This window comes from Corylus avellana, chromosome ca1 (genome assembly GCF_901000735.1).
Source record: "Corylus avellana chromosome ca1, CavTom2PMs-1.0".
Taxonomy (NCBI): Eukaryota; Viridiplantae; Streptophyta; class Magnoliopsida; order Fagales; family Betulaceae; genus Corylus; species Corylus avellana.
In genome coordinates, this window is record NC_081541.1 from 13329258 (window position 1) to 13341137 (window position 11880).

An 11880-nucleotide genomic window follows, 5' to 3' on the forward strand; every position below is an offset into this window, starting at 1 on the left:
CAAAATTGTCCATCCTGACTTTATAGCATCGTCACAGCATTTCCATGGGCTCTTTCTCGCTGTGGCTTCCCTTCCCAAGTCTACACGTCCTCTAGAGAGTCTTATTAGGCGTGCAACATTTTTCCTACAAACCCAGGGGCGGAGGGAAGGCGGGTCGAGAGGGGTCAAATGCCCCCCCTCACACCCAAAAATTTCCCCCACTTTCCGTTGAAAATTTCCTGAATGCCTTTTTGCCCACCCTCAACTCTGAACAGGGAATAAATTGCCCTGAGCCACTCATCAGTCACCAGATATTAGGGCAAATGACTCAAGTGTGAGGCGGCGACATCTTGATTTTTTTTTTTTTTTTTTTTTTTTCTTACAGGGTTTCAGGTTTTAGGTTAGACAAGAGGTAGAAGATGATGTGAGATATATTTTACTACTTTACTAAACACACCGTTTCATTTTGGTTGTTAAGTTCCCCTTTTTACCTTAGCATGAGACTCTCAAGCTGCAACGCACCGTTTTAAAAAGCTTGTGCAGTTGCTTTTTTTTTTTTTTTTTTTATCGCATCACTTTGACTCTATGAGTCCGTGTCAATTTTGAAACTATTGTCAATTGCAATGCTATTTTTTACCCTAGAAAATTGCCAAACAGTAATTATATTTTAAATTTGCTTTAAAATTCAGTCAATTGACAAATCAAAGTAACTAGCTTTTTTTTTTTAATAAGTGAAAAGAGTGTTTAAACTAGAACAAATGATCACTTTGTCAATCTTTTTGACAAATTTTGTGTTTCTTTAAAATTATGAGATTTGTAATTAAATTTTTACACTGATTTATTTACAAATGTACCATTTAATAATAAAATCGTATATGCAGATTTTTATATTTAGGTTACTTTTTAAAATTAATTCTTGATGAATATATATTTTCTATCTATATAATTATAGTTCCGGAGATCATGGAAAACAATAATGGTTCTCTTGGATAAATTAACGCTAGATGTGAAAAAATAAAATATAAGTTACATTTATATGCTTTAAATAATAATTAAAATTTCTTGAATTGTTTATTTATTTCTATTTATGTTCTTTAATATTTTTAATCAATTTTCTTAACTTTATCTTTTTTAATCTTGACCCCTCTAGACAAATTTCTGGTTCCGCCACTGTACAAACCCCAACAAATCCATTTGAGAGAATTTCAATACCACCGTCATCACTATTATGGGCATGACTTAGTAGTAGTCCATCGATCTCAAAAGATACTAAAGTCATTATGAAATTGAGTACTCGTGACTGTGGAAGTGGGCTGGGCACAGTCCAAGTCTTCAATTGACTTTGAATATATTAACGTTAATTTGCCGTTATAAGTTACAGAGCAGTTAAAGAGAGGGATCGAACCGGCAAATTCGGCAATCATTCCATTGTTCTTTTCAAAAAAAAAAATACACATGCATGCACATACAAAATATTTAACCGTTTCTGTCTCAGTGCAAAATCCCAAAGTCTTGGTCGTGGCCTCACTTATATAAAGAAACCCCCACAGCAAAGTTTTCCGATATATAGCTGCAGAGAGAGATCAGACAGAGAGAATGGGTAGCGGAGGAGCTGAAGGAAGAACGTTCATGGAGGTGGGAGATGATGGGGTGGCTCTCATCACCATCATCAACCCTCCTATTAATTCCCTCTCCTTTCATAGTACTCTTTCTTAATCCCATGCACTTCTCTATCCATGAATATGTTTTTTGTTTTTTGTTTTTGTTTTACCACAAACATTATTTGATTGTGATTGTTTCCAGGGTGTTTTCTTCAAGGGGAGACATTTAAAACTAGATAGTTAATTATGATAACTTTTTGTGCAAATCTCCAGCGGATGATTAATCATGATTTTGTTTCACAATGTCATAACAATCTATGGATTAGCATCTAGAGAAATATATGAAGAGAAATTGTAAATTTTAAAATTGTATTAATTTAACCCCTTTCTTGTCACCTTTTTAGTAAATAACACTTTTCACTCAATTTTATAAATTTGATAGGAGGAACTTTTGGAGTTTGGAAGAAAAAGAATGTTCCTGTAAAAATCTGTGTGGTTTGGCGTGGGTATGACAATAATAATAAATATGAGGAGAAACTTCATTTTGGACTCCTGAATTACCACCCATTTTGACATGTTCCCCCAAAACTTCAAAACTTATCAATTTGAACTCCTGAATTTTCAATTGCAGTCAATTTGAATCACTCTGTCAGATTTTAAACGTTAAAAGTTGGAAAATGACCTTTATACCCATGATTTTTTTTTTTTTTTTTTATAAAATTCCAAATTTAACTTTAATTTCAAATTAAAAATTATATATATATATATATATATATATATATATATCACAAGGTGACCAACGGTTGGGCTACCTTGTGACCATTTTTTTTTCAATTTTTTTTAATAAAAAGAAAATTGAAGTGTAATTTTGTCTTTTAAGGGTTTTAATGGCAAAAATTGATGGAGGAGTTCAAATTGACTGCAATTAAAAGTTTAGGGGTCCAAATTGAGAGGTTTTGAAGTTTTGGAGATGTCAAAACGGGTGATAATTTAAGAGTTTAAAGTGAAGTTTCCCCTAGCTATAAAGGCAAAAATACATAATTACCAAAATGCCCCCAGGTGTTTGGAGTAGTAATATTGATTGTAGCTAGGTTGGTTATTTTAGAACTTGGTTCGTGGCCTAGGATCAATGGTGCCTTATCTGAGTTTGTCTGGGTATGCATTTGAGGGGTTTAAAAGTGTGTTTAACATTCAAAAAGTCTATTTGAAGAACAAAATATATGTTTAGTAAAAAACATTAAACCTCTTTTAAGGGTTTATAAAGTTTGAAAATGACCAAAACGTACTTTTGGCAAAAGCTTAAAAATAATGATTTTGTCAAAAAATATTTTATGATTTAAAAATTCTATTTCTCAAACACAATCATAAATATAATCTTAGGTAGCGGTACATGGCAGCTGACTTTATGAGTCGATGATGACCTGACACCCTCACCAAATAGTTGAGTGAGCTTGTTCCATTCTCAAACCCACAATGGTAGTTGCCATCGTTCTTGAGTGGACAATGTTTCTTCTCTTATTCTTTTATTTATTAAAATTATTATTAAATTTGGAGGGCTATGTGTAAATTCTAATAATAATTTTAAAAAGTGCAAAAAAATGAGAGAAACATGTATAACACATCTCTAATTGATGAGATGAGATAGATCTATGGCCGTTGATATCCTCTTGTATGTGATTAATTATGGTCGCACGATATATACATTGGTAGAGAAATTTTTTAAAGAATGCTACTGATATTTTTAAGGTGATAGTTAAAATTAATTACTATTAAATAAAATAACAAATATATTTAATTCTCAACGTTATGCTGTTTCAAATACTATATTGCATCAGCGCAAAGATCTGTACGTGAAACACACGTCTCAAAGCATTACTGTTTTTGTGTGTGTGAATTCTTCTTCTTTTCAAAGTTGGTGTCTAGTTTGTGCTTGTCTTTTAATAACTACTTTACCGAACCAATTACATTTATAAAACAAAATATACATATAATTTATTTTGATTCCTTTTAAAATACTACTTAGTCACAACAAGAATAAGTATATTGGTGTTATCATTAATTAATTATGGTTTTGGACTTTTGAATAAGATCATGGAAGTCACATTTGGAGCAATTCATGTGTTCTTTCGGGTCTTATTTAATAATTAGTGTGAGGAGAAATAAGGTAATTAACTTCTGTCTGTGTATCTCAGTGGTAGGCAGCTTAAAAGACAACTTTGAGAACGCCTTACGAAGAGATGATGTGAAGGCAATCGTGATTACAGGTGTTCTTTTGCATTGGAGTTGACTGATATATATATATATATATATGAAGCTAACTATATCTTATTTATGTAAATTGGAGGAGCAGGTGCAAAGGGCAATTTTTCTGGTGGCTTTGATGTTGCTGCTCTTCAGGGAATTCAAGCCGGAAAGAGTATGCTTGTCCCTTTTTGATTTGTTTTTCTGTCTTAGAGTACTAGTAGCAGCTTTTCTTTGATTTTTTTTAAGCTTAGGGACCAAAACTATTTTTTGCTTATTTATGAAAATATAGTTACAATAACTTCTATTACCATTCTTTATACCATTAAAATATTATTTCTTTACAAAATATAAGTCTTCTACCTACCCTTATATTTTTTATAAAATTCTAACACAATACTCAATGAAAGACAAAGAGATGAAAGATAAAAGAGTAAAGAGAAATGTTTATATTAAAATAATGTATAAGGAACCACACTTTTGGTTTCCTATATGTTGAGAAACACTGTAGCAACCATTGAGGATTAGTTAAATATAAGAAATCTAATGTGAGTAGGTTTTCTAGTTGAGTCTCTCTCCTACCTTTGCACTATGAGAGACAAGCGGTGAGCTTCAAAGAGCCCTTTGTTGTGAAAGTGAGATAGAAAATGAAAAATTTGTTAAAATAAAAAATATATATACAAATAGAATATATGTATTTTTGAAAATTAAGTAACTAGAATAAAAAAGAAAAAAAGGTGGGTGTTTTAGTTAAATTTTAAATAGACTTTCTATAATACTCTAGTTAACCACAATAAGATAATAAAAATAATAAGGGGTAATATTACTTTAGACTCCTGAATTACCATGCGATTTGAGAAGCCTCCCCCAAACTTCAAAATCTCTCAATTTGGACCCCTGAATTTTCAATTGCAGTTAATTTGAACACTTCAGTCAAATTTAGCAGTTAACTTCCTTGATTTACCCTAAAAAGACCAAAATATCCTTCATTTTTTTAACTTTATTTTTTAATTTAGAATTAAGGGTAAATTTGAAATTTTATAAAAAAGTCAGATGTATAAATGTCATTGTCTCACTTTTAGCTCACTTGGTAATTCAGAGGTTTAAAGAAGTTGACCTAAATAATAATAATAAAGAAAAATTATAGTTTACCTCCCCAAAGTTGACAGTGTTTTTCAATTCGAACACCAAAGTTTCAATTTTTGTAATTTAACCAATTGTATTCAAAACTTTTCATATTGCCGGATTTTTTTTTTTTTTTTAATAAAATTTTTTTTAAAAAATTCACGGCCACCCCTTTGCCCATTTGGCCATTTTTGCACCCCCAATTTTTTTTTTTTTTTTCATAAAACATAAAAAAATTGAAAAAAAACCAAGGGCAATATGGAAATTTTGGGATCATATTGGTCGAATTGAAAAAAATTGAAACTTTGTGGAGGTGGATTGCAAAAATTGAAACTTTGATGTTCGAATTGAAAAACGCTGTCAACTTTAGGGGTAAACTGTAATTTTCCCTAATAATAAAAACAAGTTAACAACCTAATCCTCTCCAAAACATTTGGTCTCTCCGCCATAATTGTACTAGTATAGTAGTAGTAGTAGCACTCCCTTGTTTCCTGAAGTGAAGTTTCAGTAATTTATTTGCAGTCGAGAAAGAAGAAAGGCCTGGCTCTCTCGCTGTAGAGGTTATTACTGACATTTTCGAAGGTACATATATATAGAGTCCACTACATTTCTTCAATGACTCGATAAATATGTTGTGTATTTGAGTGCTTGCTTTGTATTTCAGCTGCGAAAAAGCCTTCAGTTGCTGCCATTGATGGCCTTACTATGGGGGGAGGATTAGAGATTGCAATGGTATTAATTTGTTCCCATAGTTCTTTAATTTTGATTTTCTTCTCTCTTTTTAAATACTGTTATATCTTCTTAATTAATTTTCTGACCGTTTTGCTATATCAGGCATGCCATGCTAGAATATCTACTGCCACTGCACAAATAGCCTTGCCTGAACTCTCCATTGGAATCATTCCTGGATTTGGAGGTAATTAATGACGAATGATGTGAAATTCTCAATTGGATTTTGATGCACGTATGATGATAACATGGCTCCTGGCATGGCTCTCAGGTACACAGCGGCTTCCTCGTCTTGTTGGTCTCCCAAAGGCACTTGATATGATGCTGGTATGTATGCTGTGATTAATTAATTAATTACTCTTTTCTCAAATTTAATTCTAGCCCCATAAATTTCAATAATCTCTCTCTAACTCCTCTTGGGGTGTGCTTAAACAGAAGTCAGAGCCAGTCAAAGGGGAGGCAGCTTATAATTTGGGTCTTGTGGATGCCATCGTTTCAGCTGATGAGTTGGTAAACACTGCACGTCAATGGGCACTGGATATCTTCCACAGTAGAAGACCATGGGTTGTTAGTCTTCACAAGACCGACAAGATAGATCCCCTTTGGGAAGCAAAGAAAATACTCAAGTTTGCAAGAGCTCAGACCAATAAACAAGCTCCCAATGTCAAATACCCACAGATTTGCCTTGATGTTATCGAAGAGGGTATTGTTTCCGGTCCCCGCGCTGGACTCTGGAAGGTCCATCTCTCTCTTTATTCTTTTATCATTTACTCTGATATTATGCTGAATCACATTTATTCTTAAAAATTTAAGCTAATAGGAAGACGAAAATTAAATCATTTGGGTGCAGGAGGCTGAAGCTTTTCAAGAAGTTCTGTATTCTGTCACTTCCAAGAGTCTGGTCCACCTCCTCTTTGCTCAACGTGGAACCTCTAAGGTTTGAAATTAAAATTGTTGATTCATCTTTATATATATCTTCAACTTTTGAACTTTTTGAGAAGGTTGCTTTTGATCATAACTTTGAACAGGTACCTGGGGTTACTGATATTGATTTAGTGCCAAGACGGGTGTATAAGGTTGGTATCATTGGTGGAGGAATAATGAGCCCCGAAATAGCAACGGCATTGATTCTTAGTAATTATCAAGTTACCTTGAAAGAAGAAAATGACAAGTTCTTGCAGGATGTGATTGGTAAAGTCAGAGGTTAGTATTAAAGTATTGATTAAGTGATTAAATTTACCTCTTTCTTTTGGACTAGGATCCCCTCAAATTAGTTTAAAATTTGAGGGCCTCGAATTCTCGAATCCTGGCCGTTGAATCCATCTAACGGTTCAAACTAAGTAACGTAGATAAACATTGATTTCCCTCTAATTCTTTTCCAAAACCCACTATCAGTTTTAGAATACCGATAAATTCCCTCTAAAAACAAATCAAACGTCTGCACATATTCCTAGTAACCCCTCGGAAACTGCAATCTTGGAGTCCAAAACTATTTTAGCAAAATTATTGGCATCTGAAGAACCCATAGCAAAGCAAATAAAATTTCTTCAACAAAAAATAAAAAGAAAAGTGGATCAAATTAGTTAGAGTTTGAGGTTGTCTAATGCCCAGAAGTCACACCTAATTAAACAAAGACCTATCTGGTCAGTTTTTTTCATCTCAATCGTGTGGTTTCAAATTTCTTCAACAAAAAATAAAAAGAAAAGTGGATCAAATTAGTAAGAGTTTGAGCTCGTCTAAATTCTAATGTCCATAAATCACACCTAATTAAACAAAGACCTATCTGGTCAGTTTTTTCATCTCAATAAAAGTCGAAAGCTAATATTTTTTTCCAGACGTGAGACAGAGGAAGAAGAAGTCGATGCCAATAATTTTGCTTCAACAATGCCTTCTAAAATCATTGTTTCATATTGGCGCGAGAATTTTGCAGTTTCCAAGGGGTTACTCAAAATATATGTAGAAGTTTGATTTGTTTTTCGAGGAAAAATTAAGTGGGTTTTGGAAAAGAATTAGTGGGAAATCAATGTTTATCCACGTGACTTAGTTTGAACCGTTAGATGGATTCAACGGCCAAGATTCGAGAATTTGAGGCCCTCAAATTTTAAACTAATTTGAGGGGATCCTGGTCCATTTCTTTCAGCTTAAGCTTTTGAGACAATTGATGATTTAACATAATATGAAAGCCAAAAGTCCTAGAATCGAACTTTGACTCCGTCAAATCATCCCCCATTAAATTAAATATTTCACGTATTGGGCTTCACCTATTAAAATTGAGTTTGAACTCACACGTTAAGTGGAGTATTAAAGTATTGATTAAGTAATTAAATTTACCTCTTCCTTTTAACTTAAACTTTTGGGATAAACAATTAAGCTATTAAAGTTTCTACTCTAATAGAGACAGAAGTCAAATTGGTTTTTCTTTTTAATCCCCCTTTTTCTTTTTTTTTTTTCTTTTTTTTTCAGCTAATCTGCAAAGCAGTGTGAAGGAAGGGAAAATGTCTGAGAAGGACTTGGAGAAGACCATATCACCTCTCAAGGGTGTCGTTGACTTCGAAAGCTTTAAAGATATGGACATGGTGATTGAGGTAGTTCACAATGCATGTTGATTTTAGTTTACCTTTGTTGTAGTTGTTGATGTTGATGTTGATGCTTGGAACAGGATGCTACTGAGAATGTTTCTTTGAAGCAACAAGTTTTTGCTGATCTTGAAAAGTACTGCCCACCACATTGCATACTTGCAAGTAACACCTCCACAATTGACTTGAATCTGATTGGAGAGAGGACAAAATCCCTGGATCGGATTGTTGGAGCTCATTTCTTCAGGTAGTACCAGATGAATATTTTCCCTTCTGTTTTTCTGTCCGCAATTATGTGAAGAAATTCATAATCAAATGGAAAAATAAAATAATACCAAAATTAAAATAAAAGAGATACAAAAGATTTTACGTGGTTCGATCAATGACCTATGTCTACAGATAAAGCCCTAAGAGTTACAATATGCTTTTATTCAACGAATTATTTACAACACAGAATGCTTTATTTATAGAGCTTACACATAAATGTAATCTTAATCAAATCTCTTAATTTATGGTGATCAAATTATAATCAAATCTCTAAATTAGACTAATCTAATCTTCATCAAATCCCTAACTTTAGGGTCATCCAAATATACTCTTAACATTATGCTTCCCCTGCAGCCCGGCTCAGCCACTTTTGGAAATTGTTCGAACCAGGCAGACGTCTCCCCAGGTGGTTGTTGACTTGCTAGATGTTGTGGAAAAGATAAAGAAAACTCAAGTGGTGGTTGGAGATTGCACAGGCTTTGCCGTCAACAGAATGTTCTTCCCGTATGCACAAGCTGCTTCTTTGCTCGTGGAGCGTGGTGCAGATCTGTATCAGATTGATAGGGCCATTACTGAATTTGGAATGCCAATGGGCCCATTCAGGTTGAGGAGAATTATATTAACCCATGCTCATCGATCTCATCTGTATCTCATTGTTGCTTCTTATAATATGATCGAACTTCTTGCATTTGTCCATGCAGATTGGCTGACATGGTTGGTTTTGATGTTGCAATCGCAACTGGCACGCAATTTGTTCGCAACTTTCCTGAGAGAAGTTATAAATCAGTGCTTGTCCAACTAATGCAGGAGGAAAAGAGAGCAGGTATAAGTTTGTTGGTAAAAGTGAGACGCACTCTATTCCAAAAGTTTAAGCCGATAAAAAATTCTTTCTTAATAATTAAGGGTTCACGCGAAATATATAATCGAAATAAAATGTGAATAATCGAGACAATGTTTGAATTCATGATATTTGTTCTGATATCATGTTAAATTATTATTTATCTCAAAAGTTTAAGCTGGTAGAAAACTCTCCCTTAATAATTGAGGCTTTATACATGAAATATTTAATTGAAATAAAAGGTAAATAATTGAGACAATGTTTGGGCTCAGGATTTTTGTTCTTATACCATGTTAAATTACTATTTATCCCAAAAATTTAAGCTAATAAAAATAGTAAACTTAATCATTTAAATTATATTCTAACACTCCCCCTCAATAAGTGAGACCCAACATATAAAATATTTAATTAACGAGAAATAAATGACAAAGTTAAATAATTATTTATCCCAAAAATTTTAAGTCAAATTTAGTAAGGATCTTCAAGTATTTCATGGTTTACCATGCACTTACTCTGTTTCAGGTGAGACTACTCTGAAAGGGTTCTATGTGTATGATGAGAAAATCGAAGCTAGCCCGGATCCCGAAGTAGAAAAATATATTGACAAGTCAAGGACCATTTCTGGTGTAACCATTGACCCTAAGGTCTCTCTCTGTGTGATTTCTGATCTCTGTTCTGAAGTCTCTCCTCTGTCCATCCCCTAATCTTTTTGAAAATGAACTTGAACGCAGCTCGTGAAGTTACCAGAAAAGGAAATTGTGGAAATGATATTCTTTCCTGTCGTGAATGAGGCTTGCCGAGTGCTAGATGAAGGTATTGCAGTGAAAGCAGCAGACCTTGACATTGCTGCTGTTATAGCCATGGGTTTCCCACCTTACAGGTTTGCAGCTCGATCTCATTACTTTTGTTTGTAAAGCTCCTCAACCACTCCATGCAATTAATATTTCTTGTACATTTGATCAGAGGAGGTATTATGTACTGGGCCGATTCGCTTGGTGCCAACTACATTTGTTCCAGATTGGAGGAATGGTCAGAGACGTACGGCGATTTCTTCAAGCCTTGTGCCTACTTGGCTCAAAGATCTGCCAAGGGGATTCCTCTGGTGAGAAATCCACATTTTTTTTTTTTTTGTTGATATAAATCGACCATATATATCATTAATCAAGCAGAAAGTGGCTCATCCACTTAGTACTGCACAATAATAATCAAAATATATGTATAGCTGATTTAGAATCATATATAGTCACTAGGTATATATTGCCTCTCTAATAGTTCTTGCTCTGTTGCCTTGCAGAGTTCTCCGGTGGAGGAAGAAGAATCTCCGTCGTAAGATCAATTTGCTCGTTGTGCGCATGGCCTGCTTTTTTGGTTAAGATCGTTAAGAATATATTAGATATTATTCTATGGTTATTTACTCTCCCTCACCTACTTTAAGGTTTCTATAGTTTAATAGGTTTATTTTTTCCTTCTTCTCAAAACCAAAAAAAAAAAAAAAAAAGGTTTACATTTCCTTGGTCTACTAGGTCACTTGCCAATTATTCATAGCCTCTCTATAAATAAAGGTCTTTGTAATACTTCATATTGTATATTCTCAATATAGTCTTGTTACAATATAGTCCATTATATGCTTCCGCTCTCTCTCTTTTTCAATATATCTTTCCAATATATTTAAAAAAGATAATTATATTGTAACTTAAAAAAAAAAAATTAAAAAGAAAACAAGAAAACAAAATGTGTAATAAAGAGAAACTTCACAAAACCCTTCATGAACTTCCACGGGTTTTGAAATATTCCCTTAAAGTTCAAAGACTCTCAATTTTTTAATATTTTAGAATGTCCCCCTTGGTTAGGATTTTCGATTATCATGTAAAATTTTTCAAAATTCCCGCTTTTTAATTATAAAAAAATAACAAATATTCAGACATTGGTTATGATTTAATGAAATTTATAAGAATACCTAAGCCGGAATCTTTGTAATATTTTATATATATATAAAAAAAAGGCATTTTGAAAATTTTGAAAAGATTTAACCGAAAATCTAAACGGATGGGGGACATTTGCAAAAAATTGAAAATTTTGATACTCTAAATTAGAGTTTTTAAACTTTGTGGAGTTATTTGAAACGAGTGAAAATTCAATAAAGTTTTCCCTTGTAATGATGAGTTTTGTAAGTTAAAAATATATGGGTTTATCAAGCTAATTTGAAAATTCATTGTTCAATCATATAAGAGTGCTTTGAAATACTGAAATATGGATATCTAGTTATTGTTTTGACTTTTGACTTAAAAATGAAATATACTATTTAAAGCTCATATATTTCATACAAGATAATCAAACTTCTTAAAATAAAATATCAACTTAACCTAAAACATTAAAACATAGTTAAGCATGTTTAGATACAAGAATATACAGTAAAAATATGCATACAAACTAAGGCCCTGTTTAGTTTGCAGAATAGATATTCCATTAAGAAAAGAAATTTGTATTAATGGAATAGAAGAGGTTGAAATAAAATAATTATTCT

General features: G+C 32.9%; 1 protein-coding gene across 1 annotated transcript; it reads left to right on the top strand.

Annotated features, from left to right (window-relative positions):
* The first annotated feature begins 1575 nt into the window (after nt 1-1575).
* On the top strand, nt 1576-10769 carry LOC132167069 (glyoxysomal fatty acid beta-oxidation multifunctional protein MFP-a-like). The gene is made up of 18 exons (XM_059577963.1): nt 1576-1681; nt 3773-3844; nt 3931-3996; nt 5469-5528; nt 5611-5678; nt 5781-5862; nt 5947-6002; nt 6111-6413; nt 6526-6612; nt 6704-6878; nt 8139-8260; nt 8335-8498; nt 8873-9121; nt 9220-9341; nt 9879-10000; nt 10088-10236; nt 10320-10458; nt 10651-10769. The coding sequence occupies exons 1-18, from the start codon at nt 1576-1578 to the stop codon at nt 10684-10686; spliced, it is 2178 nt and encodes a 725-aa protein (XP_059433946.1). The 3' UTR covers nt 10687-10769.
* The last annotated feature ends 1111 nt before the right edge of the window (nt 10770-11880 follow it).

Coding starts and splice junctions, on each gene's coding strand:
- LOC132167069 (XM_059577963.1), top strand. CDS start 1,576: ATGGGTAGCGGAGGAGCTGAAGGAAGAACGTTCATGGAGGTGGGAGAT. Junction 1,682..3,772: donor TAATTCCCTCTCCTTTCATA/GTACTCTTTCTT, acceptor TGTGTATCTCAG/TGGTAGGCAGCTTAAAAGAC. Junction 5,529..5,610: donor TATTACTGACATTTTCGAAG/GTACATATATAT, acceptor TTTGTATTTCAG/CTGCGAAAAAGCCTTCAGTT.